General features: G+C 32.3%; 4 protein-coding genes across 4 annotated transcripts; 2 read left to right on the top strand and 2 right to left on the bottom strand.

The window, feature by feature from the left end:
* Nucleotides 1-100: 100 nt before the first annotated feature.
* Nucleotides 101-6,017, bottom strand: LOC124533179 (ionotropic receptor 75a-like). Its single transcript, XM_047108349.1, has 10 exons — nt 5,917-6,017; nt 5,444-5,592; nt 5,126-5,255; nt 4,586-4,770; nt 4,065-4,201; nt 3,505-3,666; nt 3,000-3,190; nt 2,257-2,471; nt 1,354-1,557; nt 101-448 (listed from the first exon to the last, which is right to left on the bottom strand). Exons 1-10 carry the CDS (start codon nt 5,996-5,998, stop codon nt 125-127), a joined length of 1,779 nt encoding a protein of 592 aa, XP_046964305.1. The 5' UTR covers nt 5,999-6,017; the 3' UTR covers nt 101-124.
* A 695-nt stretch (nt 6,018-6,712) lies between these two features.
* Nucleotides 6,713-8,013, bottom strand: LOC124533113 (vegetative cell wall protein gp1-like). Its single transcript, XM_047108276.1, has 4 exons — nt 7,921-8,013; nt 7,529-7,578; nt 7,422-7,450; nt 6,713-7,338 (listed from the first exon to the last, which is right to left on the bottom strand). Exons 1-4 carry the CDS (start codon nt 8,011-8,013, stop codon nt 6,713-6,715), a joined length of 798 nt encoding a protein of 265 aa, XP_046964232.1.
* Nucleotides 8,014-9,080: 1,067 nt separating this feature from the next.
* Nucleotides 9,081-10,219, top strand: LOC124533112 (protein PELPK1-like). Its single transcript, XM_047108275.1, has 2 exons — nt 9,081-9,089; nt 9,626-10,219. Exons 1-2 carry the CDS (start codon nt 9,081-9,083, stop codon nt 10,217-10,219), a joined length of 603 nt encoding a protein of 200 aa, XP_046964231.1.
* Nucleotides 10,220-16,243: 6,024 nt separating this feature from the next.
* On the top strand, nt 16,244-18,244 carry LOC124533110. Its single transcript, XM_047108274.1, has 3 exons — nt 16,244-16,279; nt 16,593-16,655; nt 17,747-18,244. The coding sequence occupies exons 1-3, from the start codon at nt 16,244-16,246 to the stop codon at nt 18,242-18,244; spliced, it is 597 nt and encodes a 198-aa protein (XP_046964230.1).
* The last annotated feature ends 3,387 nt before the right edge of the window (nt 18,245-21,631 follow it).

Genomic DNA, 21,631 nt, shown 5'->3' with positions numbered 1-21,631 from the left:
AAAGAATGTTCGTTTCACTACTACAGCTAATCCTAATATATTCTAAATTTAAAAAAGCTCTAAATTTATAGCGTTATACATTTCAAATCTTAACGTTCTTATTTTATAAGTTGATCGTAAAATTCTAATGTATGAAATCCATTGTTGAATCAATTAAAACTATCGATGATGATGCAACCGTTTTTCTAGTCATCCACTTCTGAACTGATATCTCAATCCCCAACAAAAATACAGAGACGGCTACTCCAGTCAAAGTCAGTATTAATACAGGTGTAATATCATCTATGTTCACTCTTTCAGCGAGGAGTGAAGCGCGGCATGGCGGAGGTTTAATGCGAAGGCGAGACATGAGACGTTTGGCTAAACCTGTTTCATGCAACCACGCACCTGCTATTCGAAACACATCGGTCCACTGGCCGTGTTTCGTCGTCGTCACCCAAGCTAATATCTAAGTGATGAACATGAAAAAAAATATATTAAAAAGGTTATATATAATGATGATATGATTCAAAGTATCACAAAAGGGATCGATTTAAAATAGGCTATTTGACTGGTTTTTAAAATCCATTTTATATTATTTAGTAATGCTTAAGGAACCCAGTAAAAGTTGATTTTTTTTATTTCTAGTACATATTTGCCGAAAAATATCATATTAAAAATTTCATATTTAAGTAACGCGCGAAAACGCTACTTGGACAACATGGCGCTGCAATGGTATCGGTGACGTCACTTTGCTGTATTTTAATCTGTGGAACATATAGTAGAAAAGCGGGGTTTACAAGAAAGTGACTTCATCATAAACCCGGCCAGGAGCAGGAGCGTTTTTTGTCACGTGACAAACGTTTGAAAAAATGCATTTTTATTTATTGATTTTTGAATAAATTAAGTATTATTTTCCAGATTTGTTAGTAATTAACCATTTTTAAACTTATAATATACACTGATTACAATAATTAACAAATTATTTTTGGCATTGTCAAATAGCCTATTGGAAGTCATAATTGTAATTCAACCAGCTGGGGATTCTCTTAGGGAGAAGACTCGTAGTCTGATTTTTTTTAAGTTATTCGTTACAGAAACGAGAAAATTACTCTTAATATTAAAGTCTATAATAACAACAACAGTTATTTTTGAGAGACGATACGTTTTTGTTTAATCTATTTTGTATCTTTATATATCTATTTTATATCTATTCTGTCTGTATGAATGTCGCTGTTTCAAGACCAAACCGCTCAATCGAATTTGATGAAATATCGTATTAAGGAAACTTGAACTTCAAGAATAGGCTGCTCGTTTGCCTGACACATGATAACGAAAACTCTTAAACGCAAGCGAAAAATACAGTAAAAATACTTCTGGAATAGTATCGACGTATTGCAGCTTGCAGAGTTGGTCATCAGTGAACGTCTTCAGGTGCGGATAAAGTTGGTTGTACTCCGTGTGATAGGCCATTTGACCTTCTTGGATCAGACGGACACCTTTGTGGATGTCCTGGTAGAATTTAGACGTTAACTTCTTTTTCTTTAAGTATTCCAAGTCTTCGCGATTTGTTTCAACCTGTAAGTAACGTGATCGTTTGTTTTGTTATTTGATCCCACCTGGCAACAAAATGCAATATCATAACAATTCTAATCTATGATCTAACAGCGAAAAGGACAGCACGTCTATAAAAATAATGATAAATAAACCAATTATAATAACAAATAAAACAATAATTCTTTGAGTGGTCAAGTGGTCGATTTTGCCCATAGATATTTACATTTTGAAATCGGTGTTTAATTCCTTTATTATATTTGCATAATTAACGGATGAGACCTCACATATATATGTCTTTGATATCGTAACAAAAAAAAATACAGCAATCGTGATATGCCCGGCATTTTGTAATGAGTTAAAGAAATCTAATAAGCAAGAACATATAGATAATAGCTATACTCGGTACTAAAATAAATATATCCTTCTTTATTATTATAGTAGTATGAAAAAATGTAACGAAATTTATTAAAGTGTATCCTTCGCGTATACTTGGTGTGCATCTGGTACGACAGATTATTGTAGAGCATCATGACTTACTGCAGGAGGAATTGGACTTACTTCCAAGGCGCGAATAGAAGTTATATAAAAATACATTTATTCTAATGACCAAAAAAATTATAAGGCTACAAGAAAAATACTTTGGCATTTTAAAGACACTTTTTTCATGTCAATCGAATTTTTGATTTGTAAGCATTTTAGTTGAAAGTTATATTAACGTACGTCGAACATTAAATATCGCATATAATCATAATCTTCTGATGCGATTGAATATTTGGAGTCTCCGAGAGAGCGCAACGAATCTGGACCACTTCTGCCAGCGCTCACCAGTGCGGACACAATTGCAGAAGTGTAGTAGGCGTGAATAAGCATGGCGGACACAGACAGGACCAGAAATGTCCACCGGCCAGATATTCCTTGTGGTACAGCACTGGCATCTACGAACAATTAATTTACTTGTTGGTAAACTTGTACACCAATATCATAAATCGACGATAGACCTTAAAGACTTTGAAATCTTTCTAGGTCAAATATGTAGATAGTTCATAATTCCAGCTAAAGCCGGATTTACTGCGACATTATTTGAACAAACATTCATTTTCGTTAAAATACATAAGGCAATTGGCCTGAATATTTAATCGCACATTTATTTAATCGTTTTTTTGTGGATGGGGAATTATTTGTTTTATGTTAAATTTTAAAGAAGGACGAGACTATTCCTCCAAAGATTTTTTAAAAAGTTTATTTTAAGTATTGAGTGCAATATGGAATGAAGTTTAGAGACTATTTTTTTTAATTAAAATCGTTGATACGTCAAGGGTAATTTTTGATCCATATCTGAAATAAATATGTCCACTGAATAATCTGCAACGAACGTTAAATGTTCATTGAACATTCAAAAGGTCATTGAATGTTCACAAAACAAAGTTTTGTCCAAAATGTGGCGCTGCAAACCTCATACAAACCTTGTTGCAGATACGTAGCCAATGTAGCTACAAACGCTCCTTCTTTTTCCATGGGCGTCTTTGCAGTCACACGCTGAGCGAGTGCCAGGATTAGAAAGAGACACAGACAACACCACCAAACAGTCGGTGTAAAAGGCTCAAGGAACATATTGCTGCTACTTTCCCGTTCAGCTAAATAGGTGAACCCCACACTAAGACATAAATCATAAATATTATAAATTATGTAGATATAATATTATGTCTTGACGACATACGAAAAAAACATGAAAAAAGAATATTTCTTAAACTACGATTAGATAAAAATAGTAATTGTAGTGTTATAGAAAAAATAATCATTTCGTTTAAACGAAATAAAATTATAACGTTCGCGGTGAATATTTTTGCTTTTTAGGTTTAATATTATCGTCAAGGTTTCAAGCTTCTATGACATAAAACTTTTCACGAGTAACGAAAGCAGACAATATTTAATTAATAACTATTTGAATTAGTAATGATAAATGATTACTGGAAAGGCCAAATAGGTATGACATAATCCAATTTGGCAAATCTCTCTGGCATCATTCGTAGTACTCCTCCACCGAGCTCGGAACTACCGTATTTAAGTTCAAGCATCATACTGCTGTTATTTACTTCTGTGCTCCAAAGCATGGTAGGAACTATGATTTCCCTGAAAAGAAAACTTCACTAATAAAATTAGTGTTTTTAATAAATTCATACATAGAAAATACACATACAAAAATAAAATGGAAATATACTATTATGATTTTTGAAAAAGAAACAAAACCTTCTTTGTTCTCTTGCATTCTCTTTGGGAATACTTCATCACCATTCCAATACCTATATTATTAATATTATAAATGTGAAAGTAGCTCTGTTTGTATGTGTTTAACGCTCTTTAACGTCCCAACTGCTTAACCGAAATTTGGTAAAGCAAGCTTGAATTCCAAGAAAGAACATAGGCTACTATTTTGTCTAACATATGACAAACAACGCCCTTAATCGTGAGTGAAGCAGCGGGCGACTTCTAATAGTATTATGTACCAAATATATTTCAAGATTACTTACGTAGCGTTAAGCATTTCAATGATTAAAGCTGACGAACTGTAACCACTTCGCACTCCTGAGTCTCGTTCCCGTATCGACATATCCATTAAATACTCCAAAAATGTACCATTGTAACTGTCCAATGAGTAAGACCCTAACTGTCATTTATTTTTAAAAAAAGATTATTTAGTTAATAATAGAACGAATAAAAATACTTCAAGGAACTGTTGTAGAATTACAGAAAAAGGAAATTAACAATACATCACACACACACACAAATAAAAGCCTAAGAAGCTACTAAATATTTTTTGTAATTGGTAATATTAATTGAGGTAATGTAAGTGCTTTGACTACCTAGTATAATTAGTGTTTGTCAACGGTTGAAATTAGATCAGTATTTTTATTACAAATGGCCAAATTTTATATATTGCAGATATTATGTATAGAAGCTTTTGCATATTTTGAACATATATATTTGGTAAAATAAAAGCTTGTCTACAATTATCAGATAAGAGCTTATTTTTAGTAAGTAATTAATTTACCGGAGTGGCAATTTTTAGAGGATATTCTTTCAAGTTCTGACGTCTTATGATTCTCTCTGTTTCGTGTAAAATTTGAAGGCCATTGATTAAGTTCCAGCGTCCCCAAGGATATAGAAAAATACCATCTCTTGGATGAATATAAACATCGTCAATATAATATGTAAAGTTTTCGGTTAGATCATCGCCTTTAATTCTATTGTTAGTAGGAAATTTAGATACTAGAGTAGAGGAGGTTCCATTTATTACTGAAATATATTTGAATATTTTTTGTTATTATTCTTAACTTTAGTAAAATATAGAAGCCAGAAAACACAGCAAGCTGCAATGATTTTTTGTTTATAACTGGTCACACTTAAAACATCTGATCTTTGGCGATGAAAGAAACCTGTATTTCTGATGAAAATCTGTCACATATTTATCCATCAACATGCATACAACGGCATTGTAGTGAAATGAGCCTTTAAAATTTACTCTTTACATTATTTAGCCTTACATGCATTAGACTACTTATAATAAAGTGTATAGAATCTAAAAATTTACCATTTTCCTTTATTGGTAATGACTTTAGCAGTAGTATATCAGCATCATATCGGACGGTTTTTACTGAATCCGGTACGCTTTCACCAACTATGACCCACTTGTACCAATTAGAGAAGTATTTAGGTTTCACCTATAAAAATTGAAACAAAATAACTTTAATAATAATGAACGTTCTTTTAAATTTTAAAAAATAATTACATTATTATTAAAATAAAACGCATTCGATTTATTTTGAGACTGCCTAATTCTGAGCTTAATCTTCTTACTATTAAATAGATTTATTGGTATTTTAAGATAAATATGGTAATTTAATTAAACCTTTTGCAGTTGGTCTAAAGAAGAATCATCTTCAATATACAGCACTCCTTGCACTCGAGATTTATAAGCGTCTTCCAGTGACTTTGGACCGCACGAGAAACTAACAGCCAGATCATGTTTAAAGAGCTCCCGAGCTAATCTTATTCGATCTGTTGAAACAAAATGTACACTATACCTATCGCGGTTTTTAACTGTTCTATATATTTAAGTATTCATTGTGATTAATTATCCAGATGATATTTTTAAATATGTATATCTTAGATTGGCTTTTCAAGAGGTTTTAGTTAAAGCCGCTCATAATGCAACAGAACAATTTTGAGCCATAATAATTACTAAAGATATTGTCAAGACTAATACGATAATTGTTTTTTTTTTTTTTTGTGTCGGGGTATGATTTATTGCGATATAAATCTAATGACCAACTATATTAAGTTTATCGTTTTATTTTTAAAAAAACTATAATTATTTCTTACCTACAGCTGGCCAGCACGTTAAAACTATCAAACTGCTAATAAATTTAATTTTAAATAATTCAGCAATTGCTTGGATAAGCATTTTAAATTGTATTTATTACTACGTTTTATTTGTTGTTGCATAGATTTCGAAGTGCTTATAAAATTTACGGCAACAGTAGCTTTTATAATACTTCCCATAAATAAATTGTTAATTCCATTGCTATAAGTCTAAATCATGGGGTTTCTCTTAAATTAAAAATAACAACAACATAAATCTGTCAAAAAATTATCCATATTTTATATACTCTATAAATGGGACATACTTTATAATATATATTAAATGATCATGTCTTTAGTTATATTGTTTGTTCTGATATATATTTAAAATTTTGGAATTGTTACAAAATACCTTATCGAAGTTATTTATGTGTAAGGGTAAGTAATTGGATATTACATTATAAATCATATGCATTTGTATTTTGCCGTTTCAAATTATAGACCACGTATTTCAAAATAATAGGGCTTGTAAGTAGCATTATTTGCAATGCGACACACGAATAAAAGATAAAGTTTTTCTCGTAATAACATTTAATACAAGATATATACAGCGCCATCCATAAATAAAATATATAAAAGTTTTATGTTAATAAATATTCCTGTAATTACTACAATTTGTCAACAAAAAATGTTCCAATGTAGTTGTTGGTAACTTCTTGATGTATTGCAAGTAACAGACATAGAAGTTGACAACTATATCAATGGAAACGCACTAACATAATTAATAAATATTTTGCTTAAAAGTTAAAGTACTTATTTAATAATAATGGCAACCACACGGAGGCGGAAGTTCTAGAGGTTTTGGCTCCAATGTTATTGGAATAGGAGATGGAACCATATACGCAGTCATAGGTAGCCCGGGTGGTGGTAAGGCGCACGGTGGGGGAGGTGGTGGTGCGGGTGGCATCAACGATATAACAATTGGTGCAGGTGCAGGTGGTGGCGCACAGCAAAGTGGAGCCGGTGGTGGTGGTAGCATAAATGGGGCAGGAGCGGGAGCGGGCAACATAATTGGTGCTGGTGGCGGGGCAGGCAAAAATAGCGGTGCCGGAGGTGGGGGCGGAAGACATAGAGGTGCAGGTGCTGGAAGAACTAAAGGCGCAGGGGCTGGTGCAGGTAGAAAGTAAGGGCTTGGTGCTGGAGCAGGAATACACATTGGTGCTGGAGCGGGGAGCATCAATGGTGCTGGGGGTGGTGCTGGAAGGCATAAGGGCGCCGATGGGAAACAGGGCGCCGGAGGTGGAGCCAATAATATTGGAGGTAGCGCTGGTGGAGGGGGTAGACATGGTGGCGGTGGTGACGCTGGCATCAAAACAATCGTTGCTGGAGGTGGTGGAAGCTCTTTAGCGCCGCATTTACTGCATAGAAGTTTCTCTTTCTTTTCTGTTAAATATAAACAACATTATTAATGTCTTAAAGATTTCTTACTCGGTTGATAAATATTTATAATAATCTAATACACTTACCGAGCTTGGAGAGCAGCGGCTTCAGTAACCTGTAATTCGTTTTAAAGACGTTAGGTAAAACCACCAGCAAATACACAAGGAATATTGTATAAGTACAAGATACTTACGAAGCCAAAGCTGTCTTCTTACATTCTTTCATTTCTTTGAGAGCCTCCAACTGTAATAAAAATTGAAGATTATGTATTACAGTGATTTAATTTCGAGAAAGTGGGCAATATATTTATTCTCCTTTCGAGGCACGGCCTCACAGGAGACGCCATTAGGACGTGCGTATTCTGAGCCCTTGAGTGGGTTTAGAACTCAATGTTGGAGTAGTTTAGCTCGCCTACCCCGCTCCAGTGACGCTGTACAGGCCATTAGGGCCAATAGCAATTGTTATTTCGAAAAACATTAATCTCCTGGAGATATTTAGATAATTGAGGCTATTGCTATTCATATTTTTGTTGTTTTTTTAATTTATGAATCCATTATGATTATTCTATGTTGATTAGTACGTTACCAAACATAATCCTTTTTCGTCGCAGGCTATCACGAAGTTCGAGCTGAATATCATTATGCAGAAGGAGGACCAAAACAGTTGCCTCCCCCCCATTTTCGATCTTCACAAAATCAAACTTTGATTGAATGTGTTAAAATTTTCAAATTCTAAGCTATTTAAGGTGATAGTGGTGATGATATTGTAATTATATCAGACGTGATTGGTGTTTGGAGATAACTCACAATTAGTTGATATTTGTTTGATAAGATTGAACGTGCTGATAAAAGCTTTTCTCATATTACACTTTTTGTAAAGGTGATTTTGCAATCGGTTTTGAATGACGCATTAGAGAAGCAATAGGATCGTAACATGTTAAAATATATTTCTCATAATCTTTTTACGACTAATATACTAGATTAAAATTCTGTTCAATTGAAGAATTGAACGATGTGAATGAATCCACATGTTGAAATATCGGCGCTAGCTTTCTCGACGGTTTTGTATATTTGTATAAGGAACATCTTAAAACAGGGTTTCTTTTAAAATTTAATTACAATAAGATTTTTTTTTTTGTTTTGTAAAATTCTGAAATTGAAATTTCAAAACGCCTTTAAAAAAGATATTTATTTTATTTCCAAGAATATCAGGAAGGTTGTGAAAGATTACCACATCCTAGAATCATAACAAATAGATCATGTTTTCTTCAGAAAATTGTGTAATTTTTAGGAAATATCTTCTGATTGTAACTTCTAGATACATATATATACCTGGAACTACCAGGCAGACTGCTTGCTGTAAAATTTATTTAAATCTTTTACAAATTTGATATGTGTAAGCCTTAGTGGCTTAAACTTATCAAATTTTTTCAATTAGTTGTTGAAAGAACACATTAAGTTGAAAATCATGGTTTACCCGTAGGCAGTTTGGCTATTACTCTCTTCCAATCATTTGCTATGCAGTTAACCAAAACCTTGTGTTTGCGATTAAAAATTGAAGATAATCAGGGCAGAGTAATTCCCGATACATGAGTCTTTGATAGTAGGCCAATAGCAAATTAAAGTATCCTTAGACAACCAATAGCTCGTTGCAAATGGTTTTTCACATGGCATATATACAAATATAAAGAGATTATATAAAATAGGAAGAATAAGCTTTGTTCATAAAACAATGTTTCCAAAGAAATGTATCAAGTACGGCGCGTGCTCAAGTGATCATTGGTATTTAAATGTTGCATAACGTGATCAATCATATCCAAATCTCATGATAACAGGAATATTGTATCACTAAACGATCAGTTCATCTAAAACAGCGGTTAAGTGCACGTGGAAGCGATTTTATGTAAACAATGGCAACAAACAAAATCAAAAGACTTATATGTTTTGGATTTCTATATCTAATATTTTTAGTGAGTATCAAGCCTTTCTTTAATTAAGCTATTTTTATGTTTATGAACAACTTTTTTTCTGAAGATAATTTGAATTCTATATAATTAATGTTTTTATAAATTATTATTTTACCCAAAATAATATACATAACAATAGACATTGAATTAGTGCAATAAGTGTTTTACTTTGATGAATAGATATATCTATTTCACTTATATAATTTAAATTTAAGAAAAAACAAAATTAGTTATTTCGGCTGTTTTCATAAACTGTAAACTGTATGACAAACACATAATATCAAATTCTATACAATACTTTCTAAAATTATTTTTGATTTCCAGGTAGAAACTTCTTATTGTCTGAATCTTGGTCTCATATCTGGTGACCTTAAACGATCTTCAAGTCCGTTGATTATTCGGAAAACCTCCCATCACTCTCCAATTACCATCAACATACGGCAAGGAGCATTCCAACCACAGAAATTGCTTCCTCCAATATTACCTCCTCTTTTATCTTTAAAAAACCCTGCAATAAAAACAAAAATAAAACATCCGAAATTGTTGAAATTACCCAAAGTACCGATATTACCAAAATTACCCAAAGTACCGAAGATACCAAAGTTACCTCTTCTGCCATTAATTCCTCCTATATTGCCTCCACTTATACCCAAATTTCCCATACCTATTTTACCGATTTTACCACCACTTCTTCCACCGATATTACCAGGTTTGACAAAACTAAGGAAACCTATTCGTGTTCCGATAATAGGAAAAACCAAGTTGCAAAAGGCTTTGGATTCGGATTTAAAGCTATTGAAGGCGCCTTTAACGAAATCAAAGTTGAACAAAAATATTTTAGATAAACTTTTGAAACTCAAGAGGGATGGATCTTTGACTACATCACAATTTAATCGATTTAAAAAACTATTATTGTAATATATGTATTTATTAGTTATTATATAATATAAAAAAGTAAATCTAAACTGCAACCACTTTATCCGGATGTTTAAAACTGTGAATGAATCATTAAAAAGTATTATGTGTATAAGAGTAGGTAAGGATGAACAAATGTATATGTGCGCATACTAAATGTTTGTAATATTAGGCAACATGGGAAGAGGTAATAAAAGTCCCAACCATAAGCGACGCGTATCATGAACAAAATATCTGTGCCGAAAATTTGCTGACAATATAAGGATCCTCCAATAAAAGCCCACATATTCGTTGGTTTTACATTTTATTCCATATCACGACAAAAAGCTAAGGTAAATAATTATGTTACACTTTTTTCATAAAAGGTTTCCTCATCACATTATTTAAAAAAAATGTATTTATCAATTAGTATAGTAATTTTAATAAATAATAATAGCAGTATAACAATAGTTTTTTAATGACTACCCACCCCTTTATTACCTTATACACCTTTTTTATTTTGTTGCAAAATATTTATAAAAAAAAGATTAAGATCACTGCTTATGTAAACACACAGCTAAGAGATTAATTGATTCTTCCTCTATTCAGAATTGAAATCTTTAACAGCAGCTTAAATTCAAAACCTAAATTAAACGAATAATACTAAATCTAGGTTTGTACAGGAGGAAGATCTAAGATATTATTAAAAACTTTACTAAACACCGTTTTACAGACACCATCGAAATCAATCCAATAAAAATTGAAAAATAAATAAATTTACATTCTATTAAACAAATCGATCTTATCTTCTGTTGAAAAGTCTTCTGTATCCAAGTCATCTACTCGTCTTATTCAGCATCGGCACCAGACACCTTCCTTCTGTACATAGTCGTATATTGGGCCAACAGATTTGTGAACACTGTTCATAAAATCAGGTCGAATTACAGATGTTACAGAAGTTAAGGCATACATTAAGAATTTATGTTGTAGTACATAGTTTAGACGAAACTATATATACTCTTCATAAGAGACAGATAGCTGGTTTGCTATCATATTTTATTATTAAAAAATCAACCAATGGTTTGGTTGACCAGACAACTGCTTCTATTGAGCAGTATAATAATAACAATTTAAGACCATATATTTTGGAACATGTTCCAAGTAATTTAAATTAAGTTCTAAGACAATAGAGGTAGTCTCTGGCAACGATAATAATTCTAACTATAATTGTGAAAAAATAGTTACTATATAAGCCAATAAAAATAATAAGAAAGTAAATAACAAAAAAATTGTAAATTGTAATGCTATTGGAATTCATAAAAGTAACAGTAGGCAACGAATGTATGAGCTTTACAATGAAAGAACGTACAATCATAGTGCCTCTTTTGCCAATTATGTAAGTAACTATTCTAAATTATTTAAAAAAGTGTGCTTTTTGGCAAAATCTTTAACTATAAAAAATAAAATTAAGAACGCACATAACAAGATAAAAATGACTTGGAAAATTATTAATTGTGAAACTGGTAAAGTTGGCAGTTGCAACTCCGAATTGAGCCTGAATTATAATAGTAAATTAGTAAATAGTCAAAAGGAAGTTGCTACAATTTTTGAAAAATTTTTTGCTGACATACCAGTTTTGACAACTAAGTCACTTATTTCTTCTCCAGATGTTGCCGAGTCATTGATGAAAGAAAATGTAAGAGCTTGTAAATCTAACTTTAATTTTACCCTTGTAAACCTCAATGACATAATACGCGCCTTTAAGTCACTAGACATCAAGAAAACGGCTGATTTATGGGGTATTTCTCTAAAGGTGATAAATTCGATTATTGATGTGATTGCACCTTTTCTTGCTTTAATATTTAATAGTTGTGTCCAACGTGGTATATTTCCTGACCTGATGAAACATAGTAAAGTTATTCCAATATTTAAATCTGGTAGTTCTTCAGACCCCAATAACTATAGGCCAATTTCAATTCTACCTACCCTGAGCAAAATATTTGAGAAAATAATTCTAAATCAATTATTTTAACAAACATAATCTGCTTCATAGTAAACAATTTGGATTCACGAGGGGTCGCTCGACTACAGACGCTGGTATCGAGCTTATTAAGAATATCTATGAAGCCTGGGAAGAGTCACGGGATGCCTTAGGGGTTTTCTGTGACTTATCCAAAGCCTTTGATTGTGTTCAAAATGAGACTCTGGTCAGGAAACTTTATCACTATGGAATTAGAGAATGTGCGCTTGACCTTCTGACTTCTTATCTTAACAATAGAATTCAGAGGGTTGACGTTAAAGGAAAAAGGTCTCCTGGGGTCTCAGTTGGTATGGGGGTCCCTCAGGGATCAATTCTTGGACCTTTTCTGTTTCCCACATATATAAATGACTTGCCCTTTCTTGTTGGGAACAAACATGATATAGTATTGTTTGCTGATGATACCTCCTTAGTTTTTAAAATTAATAGAAAACAGGTACAGTACGACGACGTAAACAATGCTATAGCTGATATAGTACATTGGTTTAGTGTAAACAATCTTAGGCTTAATAATAATAAAACAAAAATTGTGAAATTTAGTACACCAAATGTACATAATGTAAAGCCGATGTACTCATTAACGGGGAATCTATGGATCCAATTGACTCTGCTGAGTTTCTTGGCCTTACTGTTGATGCCAAGTTGTAATGGGGCCCCCATATTAACGGATTGGCGAGTAGACTGAGTTCTGCGGCATTCGCGGTCAAAAAAATTAGATTATGTACCGATGTTGATACGGCTCGCTTAGTATATTTCAGTTACTTTCACAGTATAATGTCATACGGTATTATGCTGTGGGGCAACGCAGCCGCTATCCATACTATATTTGTGCTACAGAAGAGGGCTATTCGCGCAATCTATAACCTAGGAGCTAAAGAATTGTTAAGGAATAAATTTAGAGAAATCAAGATATTGACTGTTGCTTCTCAATATATATTCTGCAATGTTATGTATGTACGAAAAAATATCAATGATTTCATGAGAAAATGTGATACTCATAGCATTGGTACAAGGAACAAACACAAACTAGTTACTCCTGTTACTCGACTACATAGAGTCAGTAACTCCTTTGTGGGGCAATGTATACGGTTTTACAACAGGATCCCGGAAAGCGTTCAAAATGCCTCTGTTGCCAAATTTTAAAAAATTATTAAGGAACGCTTGTGTGCAAAAGGTTACTATACAATTAATGAGTTTATGATCGATAGCACACCTTGGGAACGAAACGATCGCCTCCTGGCTATTTCATCTCATATTAAATTGTTTAAATAATATATGACACAAATAAAATAAAAAAAAAACCCGCTGAGTTTCTTTCGTCGGTTCTTCTCAGGTCAGGGTATTTTCTTTTCCGAACCGGTGGTAGTGTTTCAATTGACCATCAATAAGAAAGTGTAATGCTTCTATATTGAATAAAGTTATTTGAGTTTGAGTTTGAGTTTGAGTTTATTGGTACAACAAAAGTAGTGTTAATGCTAAGAAAGCAATATGTTTCAGAGAACCTTTAAGTAAAAGTATAAGTGGATTAGCATTTCTAGGCCATTTCTCATATTCTATATAAGGATATTAAGTAAGTAATAATTGAATGATTTTAAAATTCATTATAAAATAGACACAAAATTTAAATATGTATGCAAATGCAACGTAGGCCATCTCCTGAACGTGAACCGACGATCTAAGGTTAGTGGCAGGAATCTTCTGGAAACAGTACATTACCTGGTACTTTAGCGCATACTTTACAATTTAATATTTACAAATTTATTCTGTTGTTATGATATCAGAAGGTGTTGAGATAAATGGGCCACATAATGTTAAGTGGTTCCCATAGACACTGGCACCGTAAAAAAAAATAACATTTTTAACTAGGCCAATGAGCCGCTAAGCTAGGAAAATAAGTTCTTATGCATCTTGCCTGTAGTGTTACACTCGCTCGCTGAATTCTCATGCAGGAACATATCAATGTTAGCATTGCATTGCAATTGCATTCCCCAACCAGCAATACTTAGGTATTGCTGGTTGGGGGTAGAATATATGATGATTAGATGACCTACTCAGATGGGCTTGAACAAAGCCCCATAAATAGGTTTTATTTATACGATTATTGATTTCTAAATGGCCTTTGGTAATAATGGTAGAAGGTATATTTGTCTTTTCTGCATATAAATATCATTATAATCAATTGCGTACATAGGAATGCGCGTGCAAAGGATCATATGTAAAAGCTACATTAAACCATAAAAAAATCATTGCACAACAGAAAATCATGGTAACCGTAGTTATTCTAACATACCTTACTGTATATTATAAATAAAACTTGTTACTATATTTGTTTAAGTTAATAATAAAATAACATGAGTACTTTCAGCAGTCCATTGAATACGAAAATAATGGACTATTAATATTTAGCTTGAAAATAAACTATGAATATACCAAAAACACAAAACCAACGTATACGTAAATTTAAATTTGATGATGCATATAATTTATACAAATATGTACTAATATTATAAATGAGAAAGGAACTTTATAATTTGCTGTGAATTCCTAGGAAGAACATAAGGCTTTTTATAATTAAAAACTACAAACATGTGGACAAAACTTCGGGAAAAACTATATAGGTATCTAAGATTGAGCATAAACGCATGTGAGTATAGCGACAAATAAATCACACACAAAATTTATTTTTACATTAAAATGCTAAATCATTTTAAATATTTGCCATTTACAAAGCCTACTACGTCAATATTTTTTTAACTTGTCATAATATGGCCTCATAAAGGCCGCATTATTATACTATCCATTACGTATGTGTACCTATATACAGTTGGACTCAACTCCTGTGTAAATAAATAATTTAAGAGATCCTTCAAAAAGAAATACAGAAACTTGTGACGGTGGAATAAAAAGATTATTTTATAAATATTGTGACTTTTCAACTTGCTGGTACCATCACCGGTACGTAGTACATTTATGTAGTAACAATAATTATTATAAATAATATAAATATTTTAAATTACACTTATACTATTATACTGCTATACATATATTAATTACATCTAGGTTAATTTCCCTTTACTAATTTTATCTGTAAGAGAGTTGACAGCGCGTACAACAGCGTCCTTTACTTTGATGAATTGTGATATGAGAGGCCACGCGAACGGCTTGTCTTCCGCCTTGCATGTGAAACATGTCTCCGTCAGAGGGCTTAGGAGAGACTTCTTCTTTAATATACTGCCCTGTAAAATAATAATAAATTATTTATATTTCATTTTAAGGGTTATTAATTCAATTCCAAAACGGTTCAATTACAGAAGAGGTCAGAGTAGTAGATTTTTAAACGTCTTGGAAATCTATGGTTTTCTGATTATAGTAACTGGGAAATAAGGAACAAATATTACATGCAAATAGAAAAAAGATATACAGTGGAAGATCATTAAATAGGTAAAAATCTGAATCAATATTCATTATTACAAAATACAAAAAATTAAGATATTATAAAAAAACAATTAATCAGCCTTACAAAAGCTGATCATGTCTGTTTGGTTAATTTATAAATAGGGGAATTTTATTAAGTAAAACACTTACCTCAAAAAAGCTATAAAATATTTGTTTCTAATAGAATTAAGTCATATATATAAAAAACGAGGTTTATGATATTAATGTCATACCTGTACAACACTCGCAGCAGCTAGTACCAATATTATCCAAGTCGCGTGTCTTCTTAAATTCATTCTCAAAATAAAGTTTTATAAAAAGATGCAATACTAATGTACTAGCGTAACAAATACTGGCCAACCATTGCATTTTACGATTTAATTATATACACACATTCCTATCACATTAGATAGTATCACGTAAGATAGATAAAGACTATACTAATGCATAATGAAATAAAACCTTGCTGACACGAACGGGACCACCCAAGATCGCTGACGGTGCAATTCGGATTACGGACGTGATTATTCAATATTTGATGTTAGTAAAAATGTCGCGAACTCGACACGGCTAGCATGTGTCCGTACGTGGCGATTGTCGCATTGGCGATGGTTAGTATTATTTCGAAATTCGCCAGACGATTGGTTTCGCGCGATGATAGCAAATACGATTGAAATAATTTCGATCTCGATTTCGGATCAAGCTTTGCGAATTGGGTCATAAGTTTTTACGAAGTTCATACTTACTATTCCTAATTATTGTTAGGCTGTGTCGATTCTTAAAAGTTAAGCAAACTGTGAAATATTGCGAAACTTAATTAAATTAAACATGTGTATTCTTAATGATATTTTATATTTTTGTTGTTATTTTTATATATTTTTAAGTTAAAATGTTTGTGTGATAGTAAAGCAAAGTGAATTTCAGGTAGAGTTGATGTCGTGCGCTCCTCCGCCTCTCCGAGTGACAATTGACTGTGGATCTGACGAGGTGTGCATATTTTATTACTATAAAACCATACTTTCAATCAACCGTATAATTTCTAAATTTTTACCAGTACTAGATTTTCTGACCGATTACGTTACTAGAGGATTGTCTGTTAAACAGGAGACCAGGCCTTGTGTCAAAGGCTGGATTGGAATTTTTATTGAAGAATTCTTAGTGACAGTTCGGAAACTGGTTTTGCCAGAGCTCATTGGACTATGAGAATGAGGAAATAAAGAGTGTCCTTATGTTTGCTCCCACATTTGTGGACTGTTACATCTTTTGCATAGATGGTTAGTTTCCCTTAAGAATGGAATTCGTAGCTGAAATCGGTTAGGACATCTTCGTCATTTGTCGCACTTGTAGCTTCTTTTTTAATTTTATTATTAGCGTTATAATTGTGTACTCCACAGAAGTGTTGGTCGTGCCTTATATGCTAAATCATGTCTTTATTTTGTTTTAGTATGATTGTTTTTATTACTTGGTAACATCACTTATTTTTTTAGATATTCGAGAGTGATTTGTATATATAAATATTAACAATTCAAAATTAGAAGTCGTAGATTTCATTCTACATCTTCATTGACTCGAGATGATTCCTTAACCGGTCTGAATGGGTTTCTTCTAGTTTGCAAGAGGGCTTTATGTAGGTCTGTTTGAATGTTCAATCTGCAGTACATTGCAATGTGGTATCTTTAAATACTAAATAAAGCCACTGTAATTACAGGGACAAGAGAGTCAAGAGACATAACAGTCCAAAGACTTACATCGATGTGTAACAATTAATTTATGGTCAAGCATGATCATTTAATCAGCTGACTTCCTAAAATAAATAAATTATAAAAAAAACTACTCATAGAATAAAAGATTAGACTCGTTACCTATTACAATTTTAAACAGCGATTGCAATATTTATTCATAATAAATCGATTTTAATTAATCATGAATAGTAAAATTTATTTTTTGTATACTTAAACGGAATTAAATTATCATTATTTTTACGGTACGATTATAAATGTCATTAGTTTCTGTTAATGTAAATAATAATTTTATACAAATATTTAGTTAAACTATAACAAATCTTTCCAATGTTTCAGGATCCTGCGCAGATCTCAAATTCAAGGTCAGCTGAGTTATTTAGAAGTAATTCACGATTTGACGTTGACTCCTTCTGCAATTTGATTCACAACGCAATTCCTCAAGTTGTTAAGGATGGGAAGTTTGTCGTCGAACCAGATCTTGACATGGACGGCCTGGGTGATTCCTTAGCCCCAGTAGCCATCGCTCCTCCGAATGGCTTCATACCTAAATTAGGATTCCCGAAATTAAAACCTCCGAGACTGAGGACTCCAACATTGAACGTACCAAAGCTGAGACCTTTTCAGGGAGCTCTGAAGCCGCCTAAAATAGGTTCTCCGATGTCATTTCGTTCCTTGAAGTTTGAAGAACAATCGAGCGCGGAAAGATTGGAGAAGTTTAAGAAGGGTGTTCAGAAAATGTTGCATTTCGTGAAAGTTTTGGGGAAGATAGATCAGTATCTATCGGAGAGGACAAGAATTGTTATTGATAAGTTAACGAAGACCTTTGTCGACTGATTCCTTTGTTTCTACATTAGCAATTTTATTTTTACAATATTGAAATATTTTTGAAGGCAATGAGTATTAATTGATTTTTGAAATATTCATATCATCATAAAACGAAACGGTTTCTGAACGTGGTAACAGTTTATGAGTCCTATATTACTGTTAACTGAATATCCGAATATGTAAAATTAATTTAATTTATTAACTTTCTGTAACCGGCTATCAGATAATAATCACAAATATTTGTTTTTATTACTACTGACAATGTTCAAAGATCATTTGCATCATCATTAATTACTCATCATTATTATGTAATTATTATATTAGAAATGAAATATGTTTAAGTTATCAATATTTTATAGTAAATAAAACCAAGTATTTTGTGACTTGGTGTGTCTTAATGACGATTTGTGTAGTGATTTAGTCTTAAAGATAAAAAACAGACTCACAGTTATGTAATTTTGAAGTTATACTGTACTATTTTGGCATGTTGTGTTTGATGATAGCTTAAATGTAAATATTTTTTTCGACGTGTTTTATTATTTACTCATAAATAATCGTCTTATTTGAACTAAATCACTAATCACAATCAAAGTAATGTTATAATTTATTTTTTCATGTCTTATAATAAGTTAAATTTACTGTCAGTAAATATATTTTTCACATGAAATGTGTTTGACTGTTTTAATTCAGCTCGGCTTTTTTTTAAATAAAGAATCGTAGCAATCTTGTTTAGGAATTAGTAATAAGGCTATTTACCTCATCATTTATGCTTAAACCTTGTAGTTGGGAAGACAATAGACCAAGGGGTCACCTGCGATTTTTAGATTGATAGGCGGATCATAAGCCTTGTTGATAAAAAACACTTCTTATTATTGACTAGCTATACCCGCCCGCTTCACTGGGCATTGGTCGCAGAAAAATAAATATTTCCTTTTGTAATTGATTACTGATCATAAACAATGTACAGATAATAAAGAAACAAATAAAGAGAAAAAAACATGCGAGGTCTAATAAAAAAAAAATTAAATATTCGTCATCTATTTCATCTTCTTCAATGATGTTCTCGATAGGCTGCAGATTGGTCATAACACCCATAAACTTATACGATGTTATATACAGAGCCTGTCGTGCGATTATTTTGATACAGTCCGAGATGATATCCATCTTCTGCTCGCATAAACATAAATGGATAATCGTAATAATTGTCATTCGATTGATGTCTTTCAGCGACACTTTGATTTTGTGTCTTAGTGATAACATTACGTTTTCGTAATTTCTGTACCGATAATTACAGCTGTGACTTCAGGAGCTATGGGATCATTAAAACTACTTTCATTCTCTGCATTCAATAGCATTCTATCTGCATTGATAATGACTTTGAATCATTTGTTATTTAACCTTCTTTAGAGCAGTTTCAAAATCTTTAAACAATTATTTTCATAAAGCATAGTCCTAAATTTAACGATGTTTTCTCGATTAGTTGTGGTAATGAACATGTATTTACACAATTGTAATTTCTTTTATACTGAAAGAAATAATTAAACTCCTTAGTAGTTCTCGTAACGTAGGTAAGAAGAGGTTCTGGTGGTTCAAACAGTTGTGGTGATTACATTTTGCCAGTGAAGTAGCACATACCGGCAGTTTATTTTAAACATCATAGCGTGACAATATGGGCATACTATATTCATTGAACCAATGATCACATCGGGATTTATTGAGATTGGTTATAGTTCTTGACTTACTCTATTTCAATCGTCAGGTTTTTTAGTATCTCTTGATGAAGATGCTTGTTCGAAGATCTGGAACTTGATCATTACGTACGGTTTTTATTTATATAAATTATATGATTCAATGATGATCAATGATTTTCATTTTTATTTCATATTTTATGCTTATCGGTTGATCGGCATAGAAATGCATCGTGATACTCGTAATGGCCATCTGTTGGTTATTTTTAATGATACGGATGAAATAATCACTTTCTCCGTGAAAAAATACTTGTACGTACTCATTTTCATGACAATCGGTTGAACGGTGTAGATTTATTTATATCGCAGCGCCACCTGGTGGCGAGTTACATCAATGGGGATAGCATAATCTCTTTATTCATTTAATCTTAATGTTCGATCAAATAGTTTGTGAGTTTATCGATGACACACATACAAACAAATCCACTTTTGTATATAGGTAGCCTATCATTTGCGCAAGCACCTGTTTTTCCCGCTGTAAACTAATTTTTATAAAGATGCACGGTGCATCTGTTCTCGAGTTATAGCAGAACATACACACAGACAAAAATGTCTAAAATGGTAAAAATTATATCAGTCAATCATAGAAAAAATACTTATAAAGAATTACGACAAAACTAAGTATAGATTCAGTATTCACGTGCAATAGCTTTATTGTTAGCGCATTTCATGTATAACTTTGGTGTTTCTATAGCGATTTCTATGCTTCTTTTTTATGGAATAGTTAATACCGTTAACTTTTTAATTTGGGATGATTGAGAGTGTTATTAACGCGGGAATAGACAAATATAATCAGAAAGCTTCGAGCTACTAAGCTATTGGGAGTGACACGTGTTATTGTGAGTCAACCATAAAAGATAGACAAAGGCTGTAATGGGATATTTTTTATATAATTTTAAGGAGAACATTTCCGTAGTACACAATTTATATATAGCTTTAACCATTAAGGTTGTACACGCGACGGAAGCTTAAAATATGGAGTAACTTCCCCCCTTTTCCCGACATTTCCCTTCACTGCTCTGCTCCTATTGACTGTAGCGTTATGAAAAGTATACTATAACCAGCTCAGGAGTATGAAAAATAATTGTACCAAGTTTCGTTAAAATCCGTCGAGCAGTTTTTGTTTCTATAACGGTTATAATACGGACAGACAGACAGACAGACAAAAATTTTACTGATTGCATTTTTGCCATCAGTATCGACCCCTTTTCAACATCTCATAGTTTTTTTTGGAAAATAATTCATGTACAGAATTGACATCCCTACAGATTTATTATAAGTATAGATAGAAGCAATATGTAAAGATTCACAATAATGCGACAGTTTATAGTCCTCTGAGATAGATTTCTATTATTTACAGTTATATACACACCTATTTGTTTACTTTTTATGTTTATTGTGTAATAAGTCTAAAATGTTTTTAAAGTGCCCTATTTTTCGCATCCTTCATATCCGGAATACTTCACATTTTTTATTATTGTGGTGAAATCATATAACATTAGTAAAAGCAATAATAACATAATAAGAAAGAACCATATTCGTGTAGGTATGGGTCTGGATCAGCATAAGAATATGTTTTTGTTTTGATTTGACATCCTTTTAAAATAGTTTCATTTAAATATCACGTTTTAAGTAGTAAATTGTTCCT

The sequence above is a fragment of the Vanessa cardui genome, chromosome 10 (genome assembly GCF_905220365.1).
Source record: "Vanessa cardui chromosome 10, ilVanCard2.1, whole genome shotgun sequence".
Taxonomy (NCBI): Eukaryota; Metazoa; Arthropoda; class Insecta; order Lepidoptera; family Nymphalidae; genus Vanessa; species Vanessa cardui.
The sequence above is the reverse complement of the archived record's forward strand: the minus strand, read 5'-3'. Positions and strand labels throughout refer to the sequence as shown.

What these genes read in the sequence shown, in the direction of transcription:
- LOC124533110 (XM_047108274.1), top strand. Translation starts at nt 16,244, where the DNA reads ATGTGTCCGTACGTGGCGATTGTCGCATTGGCGATG. An exon ending in CGATTGTCGCATTGGCGATG is followed by an intron (nt 16,280 to 16,592) that starts GTTAGTATTATT and finishes AGTGAATTTCAG; the next exon opens with GTAGAGTTGATGTCGTGCGC. An exon ending in TTGACTGTGGATCTGACGAG is followed by an intron (nt 16,656 to 17,746) that starts GTGTGCATATTT and finishes CCAATGTTTCAG; the next exon opens with GATCCTGCGCAGATCTCAAA.
- LOC124533179 (XM_047108349.1), bottom strand. Translation starts at nt 5,998, where the DNA reads ATGCTTATCCAAGCAATTGCTGAATTATTTAAAATTAAATTTATTAGC. An exon ending in CTTTAGACCAACTGCAAAAG is followed by an intron (nt 5,256 to 5,443) that starts GTTTAATTAAAT and finishes CAATTTTTATAG; the next exon opens with GTGAAACCTAAATACTTCTC. An exon ending in GGCTACGTATCTGCAACAAG is followed by an intron (nt 2,472 to 2,999) that starts GTTTGTATGAGG and finishes AATTGTTCGTAG; the next exon opens with ATGCCAGTGCTGTACCACAA.
- LOC124533113 (XM_047108276.1), bottom strand. Translation starts at nt 8,013, where the DNA reads ATGGGGGGGAGGCAACTGTTTTGGTCCTCCTTCTGCATAATGATATTC. An exon ending in AAGAAGACAGCTTTGGCTTC is followed by an intron (nt 7,451 to 7,528) that starts GTAAGTATCTTG and finishes AACGAATTACAG; the next exon opens with GTTACTGAAGCCGCTGCTCT. An exon ending in GCCGCTGCTCTCCAAGCTCG is followed by an intron (nt 7,339 to 7,421) that starts GTAAGTGTATTA and finishes TATATTTAACAG; the next exon opens with AAAAGAAAGAGAAACTTCTA.